Here is a 19786-nt window from a genome sequence, read left to right as displayed (position 1 = left end):
CAAGCATGACAATATAATAATAACCATATAAACATATGGTTTCTACTTCGTGGATTTTCACCTTTCGCGGGGGGTTCTGGAACGCAACCCCCGCGATCGAGGAGGGATTACTGTATTCATATTCTCACACAATCAATTGATATTGACAATTAAATGTTGCTTAAATGTAAATATACATGCACCAATACATTTTAATTATTTTAAATCATTAATTGCATTAATTAATAGTTTCACAGGTGTGTTTTGTTTCCTTCAGTGTATCAACTAGACATTCATAATTCTTGAGGTGCAATTATAAAATATGGATTACCATTTTAATTATGTAGTACTTGTTTCTTTCCAAAATTTACGCTATATGACACACGGCAACAAATGATAAAAACAGTACAAACCTGATGCATTTTGAACAATCATGCTGTCTAAAATTGGTGTCTGTTTTAATTTAAAGGACAAAATAAATGTCTGAATTCCTTAAAGTAGCTTATCTTGCCATTTGTCTAGTTGCACAGAATGACTTTTCCGATTACTATTTTTCAGTTTATTTCTCCACTTTCTTTGACATAAAGGCTAATATACCAATCGCCTGTCATTCACTGATAAAATAAGCTTCCACTTGCTGCTTTTTGCTTATACTGCAGGAGGTTTGCTACAAAAAAAAAAGGACACTTGCTGGCCCAACTACTGTAATACCATGTGTAAAGGAACACTACAACTCAATTACCCTAAAGCTTAGAAAAGCAGGGGCTGAAAATATCGTTTTTTGTAATTGCCTTTTTACCAATCACAGATTGGGTCTTTTTTTTTTTTTTAAGTGAAAAATCATCTGATGTGTGTCTCATTGATCAGAGCATCCCAAATTTTAGTTTTCTTTAATGGGAATAACACTGAGTAACAGAGAGAGAGGAGAGAGAAACAAACAATATTGCCAAGCAGCACCATGCAATACCACATCTAACTTCAGAATATGATGTGCTGATTTATTTTAGCATGCATCATGAAAAGTTGTACAAGTTAGGGCTGGGCGGTATGACCAAAATTCTATATCATGGTATTTTTCAAAATTATACCGGTTTCATGGTATTGGACAGTATTTTTTTTCCCATGCATGAGTGGATGTTAACCACATTTTCCACTGCAATTACTGGCTAAGAATAACCTATTCCACTGTCATGAGAATTGTACATTGTACAAAAAAAACATTTTAATGTGCACACAAGTATTAATACAGGTTTGCATTGCCCCATAAAGTGATAGTTTTCAAGGGGGTGGCACTAATGAACAGAAGGAATCACACTGCATGACAGATGCAGTCAAAATATAGAGCCTTTTTATTGAACAAAGTTTGCAAATAACTTAAACTAAAATTTTGACACACATTTTCAACCATCCAAAGAGGCATTTAGACTTAGTAAAATTTTAGGGTTGCACCCATCCCAGCAAGCATTGTGTGCAAGGCAGGAGCAAATCCTGAACGTGGCGCCAGCACATCGCAGGGTGAATACGAGTAATACATACACTAGCAGAGTCAATATAGCATAACAAAACCCGCCATCCTACATGACTTTGAAAGGAAACTGAAGCACGCCGAGTAAACCCACCAGAAAAGCATACAAATTCAAGGCAGGAAACACCCGGGACCCCATTGCTGCGAGGCAGCAGTGCAACCTCCATGCCACCGTGCTCCCACATGATTAATACATACTTTAATGCATTTCATCATGAAAATTATGTCAAGTATTTATCTTAGCATTCTAAATCTTCAGGAAGCAGGAATATCATGAAATTAATGTATTCTGTGTGCTGTCAGCGCCTCCTCTTAGTGCAAAAGGAAGTCAGTTTTAGAAGCACGTAGCGATTAACATGGCTCGGGGAACACTTAACACAAAGCATTTAATGTGGAACATAACTTATGGTGGGGTTTGGGAAAATCTAGTAAATTAAATATTTATTTTAAGATGGTTTAGTTTACTATGTTCTACTTTAATAACAAATTACGAGAATAAACATGTCGATTTTAATTTCAACAAACAGCGAGAATAAAGTAGAAATGTTGACTTTATTCTCGTCATAAGCGTCGAGATTAAAGTGGAAATGTCGAGAATAAAGTCAACATGTCGTCACACTATTAACACAGTACCCAGGTACATTACACAGTATTGAAAAAAATACAACAAATACAACTTGGCTTGCAGTATTATCCAGTAGTATAGAAACAGTATTCACATATTTGAACATAATGGTCCACATCTAACCTTTTAAACCTAAAGTATCTCCAGACAACAGATGTGACTCCTTTTTCCAGCAAAAGTTCTTCTGTGTCATCATGTTCAACTTTATCGTCTGCTTCACTTTCAGAATGTTCTCTGTCCATTTTCACCGCGCAATACCTCATGTACTCCGTTGTATGCTTGTTTAGCAGTGTAACAGTGAAAAAGAGCCCCCGCGCAACACTTCCACTAACGCATGTACATTGCATGTGTTTAGCGGTGTAGCCGTGAAAAAGGTCCCCCTTAAACAGTTTCCTGCTGCGCCACGTTCCGAACATTGTTTAGGCAATTTAAACCGGTGTTGCGGTATAAGAAAAATCCATATCATAACAAAAATAAAAAACGGTTTTCAGTATGAACCAGTATACCACCCAGCACTAGTACAAGTATTAATTAAATCTCCTCAAGAAAGTCACTTCCAGCCATAGTTCTCAACTCTATGCAATGGTATATTAAAATGTGACCAATAGCAGGAAAAGCTGCCTTAAAAATCTGATATGTCATATGCAACTTCAGTATGAGCGGTTTCTGAATGTTCAAATCAAAATTGTTTGGATACTTCACTGCAACTTATGAAGGCTGGGTCACAACCTGCTAGACATCTCTGATTCAATAAATTGGTGTACTTGTGAACTGTTCTTTTGAGTTTGATCGACTGAGGTAAACAGAAAAGTTAAGTTTGTTAACAAAAATATCCACTTATTTTACTTTGGTTGGTTTGTATTTTTTTTCTTCTTGTGCCTTAAGCATCATCCACTTTGTAAACATATTTGCAAAAGCAGTTTACGTGTGTTTTTAAATTTGTTGCAATAAAATGAAGTCTTTACAGACACAAGTTCAAAATGCACACCACTCGATTTTGGGATCTTGTGAGCCCGGAGTGATGTCATTAGGAGGCGGGCTCTGGTGAGGGTCTGCAGAGGGGAAAAATGGAATGAATATCACCGGACAGCACCGACACCTGGTTCGGCTGAGAAACATTTATTTTTGAGCCTGTAAACTATCTTCCATGCACATGTGTGTGACACTATGTAAATCCATTCCTCTTTTTAATTACCTAATTATTCATGTCAGGTTCCTAGCAAAAATGGGCATACACGTAAGGGCATGTCAGTTGTTTCAGTTGACCATACGGCATATTTTTGAGGAGGTGGTGACTCTCTTTGCTGTGCCACTATACAAAATAATACTGTGTATAAAACTTTGATATGAAAAAAGGGAGTCATCACAAAGGATGCTTAGGATGTGCAGAGCGGGGGAAAAAGACAACAGGCCAACCTGAATAAAACACAATACTTAATACAAGAAATTAATTCAACATAGGTAGAAATTTACAATAATTACTTCATTTATTGTTTCTAAAGATTTGTTTAAAACATCATTTAAAATACAGTTGAATACATTTTAAGTTAATACAGATGAAAGACACCTTCCTCTTATTCCTCTAAGAATTCAGTTATTTGAATATGTTCTACTGTAATATTGTACATTTTTATTTGAATGTTCTGATAAGAAAACCAAATGAATGAAAAGTCAGGATATAATGAAATTATTGACATGTTCACTTTCAGTGTACTTTTATTTCAGTATAGTAGTAGTTGGAAGAATAAGATGTTATCTCAAATGAAAGTAGCACATTAAAGTGATCATACATTTCTAACATAACACACGAACATTACTTTTTTTAAATGTGTAATACGAAATTCCACATGTTTGCCAAGTTCAAGTACTTGTATTTGTCAATAAGATGTATTATCTATTATAACATCTTCTTGCTACGATGTAATAAAATAAGTTTAATTTTTTGAGTAATTTTATGCATTAAAGATTTATTTTTATTGATCATTCTGAAAGGTAAGTCATAAACATATAGTTAACTATACAAAACAGAAATGCCTTGCTTTATTTTTTCTTTGTATTTCTGTATTATACCATAGCAGTTTTGTTTTCCTGACATGCTCATTTAAGGTTTGGGAGAAATATGGAGAAAGCGTAGTTTGGGGTGTATGATCACTCATATAGCCAACAAGATGCCTTGAAAGCGATGCCAAGTTAAATTTAGGTTAAGTGAGGGATCTCAGTTTCAATTTCTGGCAGGGACATAAGCAGAATTAAGAGTTTTATACAGTTTGTGAATGACATTCATAAATTGGCAAAACTCTACATTTAGTAGTTTTTTCTGTTGTGGTTTGACGTGGCAGTAGACTTACTTTCACAAATAACCCAAACACTCCAGTTGACATAAACAAAATAATATAATTTATTTGTAACATAAGGCTAATATAGGATAGATATATGGAATTTATGATTTATATATGATTTATGGTCCTTTCTTCAGAATTTCGGTGTCTAGCTCGTACCTTTGTGAGCCATCTCTGAGTGTTGGTGATCGATCATCAGATGAGGCACAAAGCCTGCATTCCGCAGAGGTGCCCCGTTAGGCAAATTGAGACCTTTTAGCTGGCATTCAAAGGGTCTGGGTCTGACCCTGGTTTTTAAGCCAGGATTAGACTTCCAGCTATAGCAAAACATGGACAATATCAGTCTGTCCTACGAAAGCCTATAGTTTTCTGAGCCTTCACAATTTTTAATGTATTCTATTTCCTGGCAAAAATGCAGTACAGCAATGATGTCCATCTAGTACTAAGTTTTAAAGTCTTTCAGCAAAGTGCTTCAATCATAAAGATAATAGTAACCATAATTTATTTCATCTTGAAATCACTGAAGTAACATTGAATCTTAAAGGTGCTTTATTAGTTATCATACAGGTATGGTATCTGTCTGTAGCAAGATGTTCCTTGTAACCATAATGTTAAACTATACTCATATAGAGAGTGAAAATTTTGTCTGTTAACAATGCTTTTATTGTTTTACATTTTAGGTGATGTGTCACCCATCAGTATGTCCCCAATCAGTCAGTCCCAGTTCATCCCTCTTGGAGAGATCCTTTGTTTAGCCATATCGGCTATGAATGCTGCAAGAAAGCCAGTCACACAAGAAGCATTAACAGAGCATCTGACAACATGCTTTCCAGGTATATGTGTCATAAATGCTACTAACAGTAAGTAACCCAATTAGAATAGGACCTTGGATGGGACTGTGTAAATGGAACTGAAATCCCTTATTTGTAAGTTAATTGTGATCCGTGGTGAATGCAGAAAGCATTGCCTTCACCAGTTTAAAATAATGATTCAAGTGTCTTTCTTTCACAAGGTGTATGCCCTTGTTTTGCAAATATTTAGTCTCTTGCACATAAACATCTCTCAAAACAAGTATTGCACTTGCAGGTGAATATTTTTTTAGAAAATAATTGACATATATACACAAACGCATTGTATCACTCTGAAGCAACAAGTAAGAAACTTGTAACTACATACATATAATTATGTACTCATCCAAACCCTTACTTTCAAAATATTTTTCCTTGCCAGTCCTTGAAACAATTTTGTTTACCCCTAGACACAGCTTACATTTTGTACAGTAGATTGGGGTATTTGTGCTGCAATTTACCCATCTTCCCCTGCCTTCTGTTGCAGTTGCCATACGAAATTCAGTGCATTATTTATTTTTCATGTTGTTGCTTTTTTCTTTCATTTCATGTCTGGAATAAACCAAGCACATACTGTACATGCATTCTCCTACCAGCTTCTTCCACTGCTGGGTTACAGTGTTGGGGACAATGTCTTTGCTGGTAGCCATGGGTGCAGAACAGGAAAAAGTAGCTGCAAGCACAGAGCTAGTCATACAGATACAAACACCTAAACCAGTGTTTCTCGGAAGTTTTTTGATTTATAGGAGGCCATCGCTGGCTCACAGGCATATGAGACTTGTTCACAGTATAATTCACCACCCACTTTTTCCCTGCAATGCCATTACAAGACTTTTTATCCCATTTCTAATAGTGCTGCCTTCAGCCTCCCTGACCCCCCCAGCCGCTGTTTTGATTTTATTTCTCTCCTGGAAATACTTCGCCCCCAGGTTAAGTCAGCACTGGACCCCCTCCAGTTTGCCTACCAGGCGAGGACTGGAGTCGAAGATGCAAACACCTACCTGCTGCACCGTGCTTACAGTCACCTAGACAAGTCAGGAGGAACTCTCAGGATTATGTTCTTCGATTTCTCATGTGCCTTTAACACAGAGGGCTGCCATCTGCAGAAATTCTCTGATGGCTCTACAATAGTTGGTAGTATCAGACATGGAGAAGAGATGGTATACAGGAAGGTAGTGGACAATTTTGTTGACTGGTGTGAGCTGAATCAACTGAAGATCAACCCCAGTAAAACTGGCTATTAAGGGTATGGAGGTGGAGATAGTTGAGGAGTACAAGTATCTAGGGGTACATATGAGCAATAAGCTAGACCGGTCCAGGAACATGCTGGCCATATACAAGAAGGGTCAAAGTAGGCTGTATTTCCTACGCAAGCTCAGATCTTTTAGTGTCAGCAGCACTATGTTGCGGATGTTCTATGACAGTGTGGTTGCCAGTGCGTTTTTCTTCGGGGAGCAGCATGAAAGTGGCAGACATCAGGAGACTAAACAAACTAATTCAGAAGGCTTCCTCTGTGGTAGGAGAAAAACTGGACAGCTTGGAAACTGTGGCAGATCAGAGAATGTTGTCTAGGCTTTGGTCTATTATTGAAAATGCTAATCACCCACTTCATAGTGTTGTGGTTGGACAGAGGAGTGTTTTCAGCAGTAGACTGACTAGCATCAAGTGCTCCACTGAACGTCACAGAAAATCCTTCCTCCCTACAGCCATCAGACTCTATAACTCCTTTTCCGGTCACTCACCCATACTTTAAGCTATTACCCTTTTTCTTTATTGGATATCCAGGTACATTTTTCAAGTACTTGAAATGTGCAACATACTATCTGTTCTTGTGCAGTAAATTGTCTTCTCTTCACATGAGAATAACCTTATTTGTTCTCAGAATGTGCAATATTAACTTAAGGTGCAACACTCTGCACTCTAGTTTGACTTACATTTATTATACTTTATTTATATTTACATGATTACTTTATACTTTTTCTTAGTGTTAAATGTCCTTTGTCCGTTGTTAAGTTGTAACATAAGTAATTTCCTTCGGGATTAATAAAGTTTTCTGATTCTGATTAGTGTTGGTGGGGCAACCAGGGGTGAAGCAAGTACAATTAGAAATGGGATTAAAAAAAAAAACAAAACTTCATGTTACTGTCTATTCCTTCGGTGAGGGGGATCAGGGAGAATTTATACCATGAACAAATCAGTAGCTGAAACTGCTTTTTTTCCCCTTTCTTTTCTCATATGTTTGCGGCACATTGACAATACAATGACCTCTGATTTCAGATGTGGGGATAGGTGGGTACAGCATAACAATTACTGCCTGTTGAAAGTGAAAGAGCACTGTTCAGAAAACTAGCCTAGGGAGAACATCAGGTAATTGAATCCATGACACTTGAACTGTAATACTGCAGGCCACGGCACTTCAAACTCATACTAAGGCAGTGCTTAACATTTCAAGCATAGCTTTGAGTCCATCATCAAACATGTCTTTCTCAATATAGTCAAAACTTTCCTCAGAATCTGACTGTGTGTGTAACAATGCAAAACAGTGCATAAAGATGACCTGTATATGTTTGTTGCCCTTTACGCACAGCTGTGATGAATAATACAAATAACTAGATATTTATTTAATAGATATTTTTCTAGTCAGGAGTTTAGTCAATGTCATAGCAGAGGAAGTGAGACTCTGCTGAAGGTAAAAGATTTGTGCCTGTTATCACTGACTTCAGGACAAAAAGGAGAAGGGGGAGTATCAGTCTCAGACCCATTTACCAAAAGCGGTAAAGGGACGACGACGAGTATAATATTTTCATGAGTGGGTCACCTAAATGATGATTTCAGATATGTTTGCATGTCTGTCTAGTGCTTTGATGACCCTCTGCATCATATTCAGCCCTTCATTCATCATTGTGACACCCACATATCCAGTCTGTCCTCAGAATTCACTACTTTGGAAAACCCAGCACGTTAGCTGTGTCATGGCATCATTTTTGCCGTTTGGCTCTCTTGACCAGTCAAGTGAAAATGTACTGAACAAAAGTTTTAAGTGTACATATTATGTTGCATATACCGTGGGGTAAATTTAATCCACCAAGGTTAGGGTAGCCATTGGTCATCATACCAGCACTTGGGTGTAAGGCAAGAATTACAATTGCAGGGCTCTCTAGTGCTGTGTCAGTGTCCCCCTTCAATGCACAGGGGACTGCTTTTTATAGCCAGCTTTTCCAGGTATTTTGCCCCCCTCAGACAGCTCTTGTTCACCTGTAGAGCTTGTTCCTCTCAGGTTCTGAACTTGGTTAGCTACAATATTTATAAAACACAAGAAATTGATGAAATTTGGTTGTGTTTCTGGTCAATTTCTTGAAGGTTCTTGAGTTTAATAACAAATGCTCGCCAGTGAAATGTGCAGTTTTTCATACAAAAGAAGGAAAAGTAAACATATAAAATTTTATAATAGCTAGCTAAGTAATATATTTAGTTACTTTTTTGTAAGTAACAAGTAATGTAATTAAGTTACTTTTAAAAGTAACATTACCCAACACTGGACATCATTAAACAAGCACCAGTGAAACATTACACAGTGGAAAATGACAAGGAAATAGTGGCAGAAATATTACATTTTATGTTATGTAGTTATGTATTTTTATACAGGTAAATGAAATGCATTATATTGATTATGCAAAATAATCATGGTCAGCTCAAATAATTGCTATCAGGCAATTATGTAATATTTGTGATAGTCCTAGTCATGCTTACTAACCTTATAACTATTTGCAGAGTGAGTACAGATGACTACTACACTTGTATTGGCTAGCTTATTTTTTGGGGGGAAAATGGTGCAGTTCAGTGTAACACAATGTTGATTTATCCCGAACATTTAGCCACCTATTTTCCTCCAGTCCACTCAGCCAATCAAAATCCATCAATCTGCAGGATGCTTATAGCTGTGATTTCTAAGAGATGAGATACACTTAGTGAAGTTGGCCTTCTCTCACAAATATAAACCCAAGTTCTTTAGACAGTTGGATCTTTTTTTATTTAAGATTATTCCTGCAGCTTACTGTTCTCTGAACAGTTACCCTATTGCATGGTGTATAAAGGGCCTAATGGGATAGGTCTTGAATTTTAGCATAGCATTCTGGAAATCACACCAACTTTTTAAAAATATCCCATAGTTTAATGTGATAAAGCAGGAATACTCCGGTACTCTCTTAATCTTATTAGTTCAGAAATAAAAATACATGCTTTGTGTTTTCTGTGACAGTGCCGTGATGTGCCAGATCAGCTGTGACTTGCAATCATTTTCACTTGTACCAGCATGCATTTCAAAGAAGGATTTTGTAATGATAGCAAAAATAAATTGAAATTCATTGCTTGAATGTAATGGAAGAGGCTACAGTTGTCTGTCCGACAATCCATGTATTTTCTAACCAGCTTATCCAGCTTAGAGTTGCAGGGAACTGGTGCTTATCCTGACCTCATGGGCCTGAGGAAGTAAAAGTCAAGGCCGGTTTCAAACTTTGTCACTGACTCTGCAGCTGTGGCTACTCTACAGCTCAAGTCCTGTAGGAAATGTAAACAAATATAGTGAAAGCAAATATATCACACTTTTGAGTAGTATTGGTGGGGGTCTAATAAATATTACTCTTCAGTAAGTGTTAATTAATGTAATATTTCCTTCATATACTGACACAAGCAATATTTTCACAACTACAAATATCACAAAACCAATAAAATTACTTGGTGACAAAATTGATTTTAAAAGTGTGTTACCAAAGCAACATATAAAGTGTGGTAAATTAAAATATCACTAATATTCTTGGTATTAATTCATATGGCACTATTGTCCTTGCTGAGATCAAAGACATTCCTGCTTGGTAAAGTGGATTCAGTGCTTACTGAATGTTGTGCATCACAGTGTAGGAGTTAATTAAAACAAAACTTTTTTTTTATTATTCAAAAAGGTTGCTGCCAATGATCTGTGTCGGAATTTCTATAGTCTTTTTCCTCTTTGCTATATTTTCACCTGCACAGTAAGAAAAAGTAACTGAATGTTTGAGAGCAGCTGAAAAGGGAACAAGTGGCTGTAGAATCCAGCAGGACAGTAAGGAAATAACCTGTATTGTAGTGGCTAATAGCAAAAAGTAAGCTTGTGTCCTTAATGAGAAGGAATTAGGACATAAAAACAATAACTAGATAAAACAAGACACAGCACTCAAACCGAGGGGGCGTTTAGCACTAGTAGTAGCGCTATAGTACCAGACTTTTTGTACTTGGAACTGCCTTGCTCTCTTAGCAATTAGTCTCAATCAAGATCAAATGCCTTCTTTAAAAACATTTTTTTTGCCCAAATTTGAGCCAAGTTTCCATTAGTACGAGTCTAAATTCACAGTGCTTTATTTCTCTGTGCACTTTTCACTGCGGGTATATTTTTTTGTTTCTGCTTAGAGTCACATTTGAGAATGTACAGTATTTAATTTAACTATTACTGTTTTCCTTTTCTTTGTAGTAGTTTCTCATTGTTACCTCTCATGTTGGCCGTTAGATCCATGCACTGTCAGTTCTTCTGCCTAACAATACATCTTGTTTGAAGATACAATTCTTATTTGAAAACAAGAAAAAAAGAGTCTCAGGCTTGTTCCTGTCATCAGCATTTGCAAGAAATTTAGTGACAATTAGGAAATAACTTGGCATCTGCTTGTGACTTTGGTTGTCTTGGTGTCTTGGTCTGAGTCATGTAGCCGTTGAGAGTTCAGTTATACTGACCACTGGTCATTAGAAGACTGCTCTCTTGATCTGTCCTTCTGTTGCAACAACAACTTCATTTGTTTCTAACAAACATAGTCACTGCAAGAATGTTTTTATTTGTTTGAAAATCCTTTTTTTTCCCAGAATCCAAATATTATAAGTACTTGCAAAGAAACAATAGATGGATTCAGATATGTTTTGGCCAACGAGACATGAAGTACAGTACAGTGGAACCTCGGGTCACGGCCGTAATTCGTTCCAAAACTCTGGTCGCAACCCGATTTGGTCGTGACCCTAAGTAATCCCCCCCCCCCCCCCCATAGGATTGTATGTAAATATAATTAATCCGTTCTGGACCGTACGAACTAGTTAAAGAAATAGTTAATTATACCATAGAATGCACAGTGTAATAGTAAACTAAATGTAAAAACATTGAATAACACTGAGAAAACCTTGAACAGAGAAAACTAACATTGCAGGAGTTCACGCTACAGCCTTACGAACCGCTCGATGTAAACACTTTTTTTAATGAGTTTTAAGTACAAGGAAAAAAATGGACATTTGAAAAATCCTTAATTTATACAAAAATTAACCATAAACAACCAAGAAAACTAACCTTACATGAGTTAAATTCTGGCATGAAGGAAATGAACAGGAAGCTGGGTGGAGAGGAGGTTACCGTTTTGAGGGAGAGTCCCTCTGCACAATGCACATCTGACCGAGAACAATGTACTACAGGGAGAGACTGAACACGTGCGGAAATCATCGGCGCATGTGAACCAGAAGGGAAACGAAATAGAGCACAAAGAGTTCACAGCGAAAGCATGCACATCTGACCGAGAACAATGTACAACACGTGCGGAAATCATCGGTGTGTCCAAACCGGAAGGGAATCTGGCTTGTTCGTCACCCGAGTGTGTGGTCGTGAACAGATGCAAAAGTTTGGTGAACTTTTTGGTCGTAACCCGATTTGTATGTGTTCCGAGACGTTCGTGACCCGAGGTTCCACTGTATATTGTCCACAGCTGTGTGGTTTATTTGGTCATAAACTTTGTTGCATTCTAGAAGAATATCTGTAACTTCTGTCACATAAACAGACTCAAGTTAGCGGTTTCAAAGACTACATTTAGAAACTTTTCCATATTACGATGGAACAGCTAAAGTAATTTATTCTAATATTAGTTTTCTCTTTCAGTTTTGTAGTTCAAAAGGCAAATGTTGATAATCTGTTTTTGGGTCCTGCCATTCATGTTGATGCTACTTTGACACACATCACCTACCTAAATATTGCTGCAGAACATGTACACCCTTTATGGCAGCGGTTTCCACTGATGGCTGTTGCCTGTTTGAGCAGGATAATGCACCCTACCACACAGCAAAAACTGTTCAAGATTGGTTTAAGGAACATGGAAAAGAGTTCAAGGTGTTAACTTGGCCTCCAAATTTCCCAGATCTCAATTTAATCTGTGGGTTTTTCTGGATAAATCAAATTCATGAAGGACTACCCTCGTAACTCATATTAATTAAAAGATCTATTGCTAACATCTTAGTGCCATATACCACAAGACACCTTCAAAAATCTTGTGCAGTCCATGTCTCGATGGGTCAGAGCTATTTTGGAAGCACATATTAGGCAGACGGCTTGAATGCTGTGGCTGATAAGTATAAATTGCACAGTACAGTTTTTCTTACTGTATATGATATTTTATCTCCATTTGTGTATAGTGTTTCTCTTTGTAGTACAGGTTTTGTTTTATCAGATTTTAATTTTATTTATGTATGTACAAAATAATATATTTTCAGTAAATAAAATTCACAGGAAAGGGTGGTTTCTGTCTTGCCTACATGTATTTTATGTTCACACATTTATCATCAAACGCTATTGCCACCATTTTTTCAAGAATTTGAGTTTTTCTCCTACATTAGGTTAAGAGGCAACTCTACATTTAACCAATTTACAGGTTTATGCACCGTGATAGACTGAGGTTCTATCGAGGATTAATAGCTAGATTGTCTGGGATTGGATTAAATGATTTCTTAAAATGGAATTGGCTTTGCAGGCCCAGTAAATTTGTTGGGATTACTTCATTGTTGAAATACCACAGGCGGTCTCCTTCAGATTAGATGGGATCAACAAATGGATGAATAAGTAAAAAGTTAAAATATCACAAAGTCTGAACATGGCAAACTTTGCTAAAATATTTTATAAAGTGTGAATATTGAGTCATGCTTTAAAAAAGCAAGTCATCTTATCCTGAGAAGTCGACTCTGCTTTTACCAATTTCTCATGTCTTCATTTGTATAGATACATTCATAAATATGCTTTAGGATTTTTTATTTTGGGTCTGGTCACTTTTTGATAATGGGAGGACTGAATAGTGATCTTTTTTTCTTTGGAACAGTTATTATCTTGTATATAAACGTCTACATGTGGAAGTGTGTGCGTCTGTCCGGCCTGGAAGTAAGAGGTGGAGTCAGGGTAAGGGCTCCTCCTCCGAGGAAACAGGAAACTCACTTAGCCGCTAATAACACAGCACGTCAGCAAAACGAAACCTCAGAAGAAAGACACAGTCGCTCAGCCGCTAACATTGGCAAAATGGTATCCCTTTTACTTTTCCTCCTGCCACTAATGCACAAGCAATGCAAGTACATCTGCAAAACAAATCCTTCTAGGAGAGAGGTGCCCAGAGTAGTTCCTTTGAATTACCTGAAATCTCTACATCTCAGACACCCCGGACTTACACAGCTAGTGTAATATAAAATTATATATTGTAAAAGTTGTCAGTTAAGTGGAAGTAAAAATCAATTGGAGCTTCCCCTGTACATTATCGATTTGCCTCATGAAACTACATGACTCACCCACTGTTTGTATGTAGAGATTAAATACTTACCCTCAAACAATTAACATGTATTTTTGCATTTGAGCTTTGATTCAATGGTATTCACTCTAGCATTGAAGCAATTACATAATCCCCTGCTGTGTCTTCATTCTATATAATTTCCAAATGCAGTCTTCAGATTAATTAAATAAAATGGCTTGCCTTTCATTTCTAATTCTTAATGTAATTTATCACAGTTCTGGACACATAATTTTTTAAAATCACAACTTAATTTTTAAGTCAGCAAGCTAGGAAGAATATAAATACCATTAAACTCTATTAGCAACTGTTTATCTTTTCACTGCTTTTACATTTCTGATCTCTACCTAATCCTTCTCTTCTTTACTTCTTTGTGAATAGCAGTATAACCATATCCTGCAAGAAAGTGCCAATACTAAAAAGCGGTTTTAAGCACACAACACCTTTAAAACAGTTTAATTATAACTATTATAACTACTGGATAGTTAAAGGCTTAGTGCTGAAAGACTCGGCACACAGTATCCTGCTACAATAATAAATACAATTTGATTTTTATTCTCTTTCAGTCTAAAGTAAATAACAGTGAGTGAGAATATCCACAGAGGATATGTTAAAGTTCAATCATGTTGGTTGGTAAGACAAAAATCAAATCAAGTAATTACAAGTCAAAATTAAATGTATTCATTGGAGAGATGTATTGAGTGCATGCATATAAAATAAAATAGAAAGTAAGCTGGGCTAGACTGACCCCATCATCAGTCTGAAACTTCTAAAGGGAAATCCTGTCTAGCAAGTGACTAAGATATGATTACCAGAAGTCCTTTTAACAGTGCTTATTAAGACAGTCAGATGCACTCAAGCCCTTCCAGGCAACATTCATAAAATGACTGTCTTAAGTAGCAGGAGCTAAAGACATCAATTGAATTGGTAAGCACAAAATGTTCAGAAACATCACACTGGCTTCTTAATATTCCTGAAACATGAAATGTGCCCATCATGTCTATGTCCGCCAGGTCGCAGCATAATGTAAATAGCTGTTTAGCATCTCACCTTGAATACAGAGGCTTGCAGCAAGGCCTAGATACGTTTACTGCTTTAAACTCTAAATTCACAAATAAAAGCTTTACTAGATTTTTGTTAATTTCATCACCCTTTTGCCTTTAAAAGTACAACCGATTATGTGATTAACATACACATACACAGGCAGTTATTGTAATCTTAATGCATTTTCTTTTCATTGAAATCACAGTGCAACTTAAGGATTTGGACCACTAAGCTAAGTAAGTATGGAAGTTATATTTCTTACAACTGTACTTAGTAATGGAAGTACCACAACCACTAAGCACAATCCAAATACACTAGTCCAAAATGATAATTACAGTTTGTAAAAGGTTAACAATTAGCTATCAAATAATTATCAATAGCTTATGCTTGCATTTGGAAGAAAACAAAAACACATTTCTGTTATCTGTTGCAGAAATTTTACTATAAGATATGGTGATAATTTAGCATTATCAATCAGAATTTCAGCTTTGATGTTTGGAAAATGCCCTTAGGCATGACTTACTTTAAATTTACTTGTGTCATTAATTGGTAGAATAATTTTTAGCCATTGCACTATCCTGTCTTCCAAGTTTACCTCTGTATCAGGCATAGAGCACAGACCCCCACTTGGGGGCAGAAACTAGTGTGATTACAAACATATTGAAATAAAATCAATAGTGGGCTGGGTAGGAAGGTTGAATGCATTTAGAATCAGTGGTGAGGAGTGGCTTATGCCATGAACAAGTTTCATGCGCCTGAGATGCAGTGACGACTACCTATGATTCAAAAGTGGCTAAGAAACACTGACATATGTGTATGTGTGGTATGTGAGACTCTGGTGCGCCTTTCCCAGGGCTGTTTCCTGCCCTGTACCTTGGGCTACAAGAAAAGGGACTATCCACAACCCCATAACCCAACACTGAAAGAAGCTGGTGTGAAAATGTACAGTATGTACACAGTAAACCTATGTGGAGCAAATGCAACAGAAGGCAGAAGACGGATGAATTGCAGCACAAAAACCACAATCTAGTGTGCAAAATGTATGTCTTGCTGTGTCTAGTGCTAAAGAGAAATTGTTTCAAAGACCTGCATGAAAAATAAGTAATTATACATACATAGTTACAAATTTTTTACTTGTTGATTCACAGTGATCTATATTATTATATTAAAAAATCTTTTGACGAAACAAGACTTTTTTTTTAGACATGAGGTTTTCTGGAAAAGAGTTTCAAGTCCCACAAGACAAGACTTTTGCCATGAAATTGTTTCAAGTCACGCCCTCCTCTCAAACATTTTCAAACAAGACCACTGTCTTCTCACCTCTCATTCATGTGAATGCTTTTGTCAGACACTTCCAGCACTCTCTGCTCTTACTTTAAGTTCCCAATTAAAGAAGATGTATTATGTCCAAATCTTATTGAAGAATTTCATCACGAAGGTTTTTCAACAGAAAAAATGAGTACACGGGCAATCCTAGCATCCAGAAATGAGGAAGTCAAATGAATTAACGCTAAAAATGTTGATCGGTAACATGGCAAGTTGGTTAAATGCGTATCAATAGACTATGCTGAAACAGTTGGTGGTGATCGTGCGGAAGATGAAAACATCAACTTACAATATCCCTAAGAAAATGTACAACCGTTAACACTGTCCAGTCTTTCACTGCACGAATTACTATAGAAAGAAGGATGTATCGAAGAAAGGTAATGTAGTACATCTTCCACAGATAACATTAGACAACAAAGGAGATCTTGATATGCCATTCATATTAAAACGTTAAGTTTCCCGTTAGAATAGCTTATGCAAAGACAATTAACAAATCCAATGCCAAATAGAATGAAATCGTAAATCAAAAACGCAACATGAAACATAATTTACTTTCAAATTATTATGTTTTACAATTTTTAATATTGTTAATTACTCGCTGTAATGTAAAATAGTTCTATTATGCATATGTAACAATTCCCATGAAAATAAAAATCGTGGGGGTTGGCGAGTGAAGCGAGCAGGGGCCAAAGCGCGCGCGCGCACACACACACACACACACACACATACAGTATATATATATTATAAATAGATAGATTGGCTCACCCTGTGTATATGTATGTATGTATATAATATATATATATAATTTGTTTGTATGTATACATACAGTATATACAGTGCATCCAGAAAGTATTCACAGCGCATCACTTTTTCCACATTTGTTATGTTACAGCCTTATTCCAAAATGGATTAAATTCATTTTTTTTCCTCAGAATTCTACACACAACACCCCATAATGACAACGTGAAAAAAGTTTACTTGAGGTTTTTGCAAATTCATTAAAAATAAAAAACTGAGAAATCACATGTACGTAAGTATTCACAGCCTTTGCTCAATACTTTGTCGATGCACCTTTGGCAGCAATTACAGCCTCAAGTCTTGTTGAATATGATGCCACAAGCTTGGCACACCTACCCTTGGCCAGTTTCGCCCATTCCTCTTTGCAGCACCTCTCAAGCTCCATCAGGTCGGATGGGAAGCATCAGTGCACAGTCATTTTAAGATCTCTCCAGAGATGTTCATTCGGATTCAAGTCTGGGCTCTGGCTGGGCCACTCAAGGACATTCACAGAGTTGTCCTGAAGCCACTCCTTTGATATCTTGGCTGTGTGCTTAGGGTCGTTGTCCTGCTGAAAGATGAACCTTCACCCCAGTCTCAGGTCAAGAGCGCTCTGGAGCAGGTTTTCATCCAGGATGTCTCTGTACATTGCTGCAGTCATCTTTCCCTTTATCCTGACTAGTCTCCCAGGTCCTGCCGCTGAAAAACATCCCCACAGCATGATGCTGCCACCACCATGCTTCACTGTAGGGATGGTGCCAGGTTTCCTCCAAACGTGACGCCTGACATTCACACCAAAGAGTTCAATCTTTGTCTCATCAGACCAGAGAATTTTCTTTCTCATGGTCTGAGAGTCCTTCAGGTGCCTTTTGGCAAACTCCAGGAGGGCTGCCATGTGCCTTTTACTAAGGAGTGGCTTCCGTCTGGCCACTCTACCATACAGGCCTGACTGGTGGATTGCTGCAGAGATGGTTGTCCTTCTGGAAGGTTCTCCTCTCTGGAAGGTTCTCCTCTCTCCACAGAGGACTTCTGGAGATCTGACAGAGTGACCATCGGGTTCTTGGTCACCTCCCTGACTAAGGCCCTTCTCCCCTGATCGCTCAGTTTAGATGGCCGGCCAGCTCTAGGAAGAGTCCTGGTGGTTTCGAACTTCTTCCACTTACGGATGATGGAGGCCACTGTGCTCATTGGGACCTTCAAAGTAGCAGAAATTTTTCTGTAACCTTCCCCAGATATGTGCCTCAAGACAATCCTGTCTCGGAGGTCTACAGACAATTCCTTTGACTTCATGCTTGGTTTGTGCTCTGACATGAACTGTGAACTGTGGGACCTTATATAGACAGGTTTGTGCCTTTCCAAATTATGTCCAGTCAACTGAATTTACCACAGGTGGACTCCAATTAAGCTGCAGAAACATCTCAAGGATGATCAGGGGAAAGGATGGAGTGGTGGCTCTGAGGCTAGGGATCTGCACTGGCAATCGGAAGGTTGCCGGTTCGAATCCCGTAAATGCCAAAAGGGACTCTGCTCTGTTGGGCCCTTCAGCAAGGCCCTTAACCTGCAATTGCTGAGCGCTTTGAGTAGTGAGAAAAGCGCTATATAAATGCAAAGAATTATTATTATTAAATAGGATGCAACTGAGCTCAATTTCGAGCTTCACGGCAAAGGCTGTGAATACTTATGTACATGTGCTTTCTCAATTTTTTTATTTTTAATAAATTTGCAAAAACCTCAAGTAAACTTTTTTCATGTTGTCATTATGGGGTGTTGTGTGTAGAATTCTGAGGAAAAAAAATGAATTTAATCCATTTTGGAATAAGGCTGTAACATAACAAAATGTGGAAAAAGTGATGCGCTGTGAATACTTTCCGGATGCACTGTATATATATTTACTTCTACAACACCTTTGGAAGGTGTTCATTTTACAAATCTGTATGTATGTGTATATTGACCGGGCTGGCTCTGCTTTCCCGGTTTGCTTCCGGGAATCTCTTGAACCCATAAACGTCGATAGTCGTGAGCCAAGCAAATTGAAGACACACACATTCAGTAAGGGGTTGGTGCAAAAGTGTTCAGTGCTTTTATTTAGAATCCAAACAAAAATGAGCAATGTCCAAATAGTGCAGTGTAAAATGCAAATCTTCAATAAATAAATAATCCATGTAATAAGGTGCCAATTGTGGAGGTTAAAATCCAAATAAATATTCCAATAAAAACGAGATTAAAATTACAGGCAGGTTCTTCCTTTAAAAGCAAATACGATCCCTAATGCCTCTCTCTAAAATCTGCCGTCTCCTCAGCTTATCCCATCAGGACCTTGCAGTCTGAGAAGATGCCCCCCGACAAGTGCAGTCTTCCCTTAAGCATGGGTTTGGGGTCCTTCGGCAAGTTTGTTGTCACCAGTAGGACTCCTCAGCAAACCCCACCCATGTCTCCCTCAGCCAGTCTGTTATTGTCAAGAGGGAGATACTGTACAACAGAGCTGCTTCTCTTGCTCTAAGGAGTGTCCCTACTCCAGCCCTGCCATGCGCTCCCTTGGGGCATACTCCCAACCAGCTGCCTCCTTTCCGGACGACACAAGCTTCTCACCATCCTGCCTCGCTCTTCTCCTGTAACGTCCATTCTTGTTCTTCTCTTTGTTTCTATCAATCCTTTTCTGATCTTTATTTGTACTCCCCTGTCTGCTGTGCAGGCTCCCTTTGTACAGCCAGACTAGACTGTTT

The 19786-nt window shown here is 37.7% G+C and overlaps 2 protein-coding genes across 7 annotated transcripts in view; both read left to right on the top strand.

Moving 5' to 3' along the window:
- trappc11 (trafficking protein particle complex subunit 11) overlaps window positions 1–19786 on the top strand; it is a 973608-nt gene that overhangs the window by 856305 nt on the left and 97517 nt on the right. The window lies entirely within an intron of this gene.
- The window catches only part of stox2a (storkhead box 2a), a 412127-nt gene that overhangs the window by 333906 nt on the left and 58435 nt on the right, over window positions 1–19786 (top strand). For 4 of the 6 annotated variants that reach the window (XM_051928429.1, XM_051928433.1, XM_051928432.1 and 1 more), the window contains one exon: window positions 5149–5328. In XM_051928429.1, the coding sequence (XP_051784389.1) occupies window positions 5149–5328 (180 nt within the window). The remainder of the gene's footprint in view (window positions 1–5148; window positions 5329–19786) is intronic. The other 2 variants (XM_051928431.1, XM_028802126.2) reach the window with 1 other exon arrangement.

This window comes from Erpetoichthys calabaricus, chromosome 5 (assembly GCF_900747795.2).
Source record: "Erpetoichthys calabaricus chromosome 5, fErpCal1.3, whole genome shotgun sequence".
Lineage (NCBI taxonomy): Eukaryota > Metazoa > Chordata > Cladistia > Polypteriformes > Polypteridae > Erpetoichthys > Erpetoichthys calabaricus.
The sequence above is the reverse complement of the archived record's forward strand: the minus strand, read 5'-3'. Positions and strand labels throughout refer to the sequence as shown.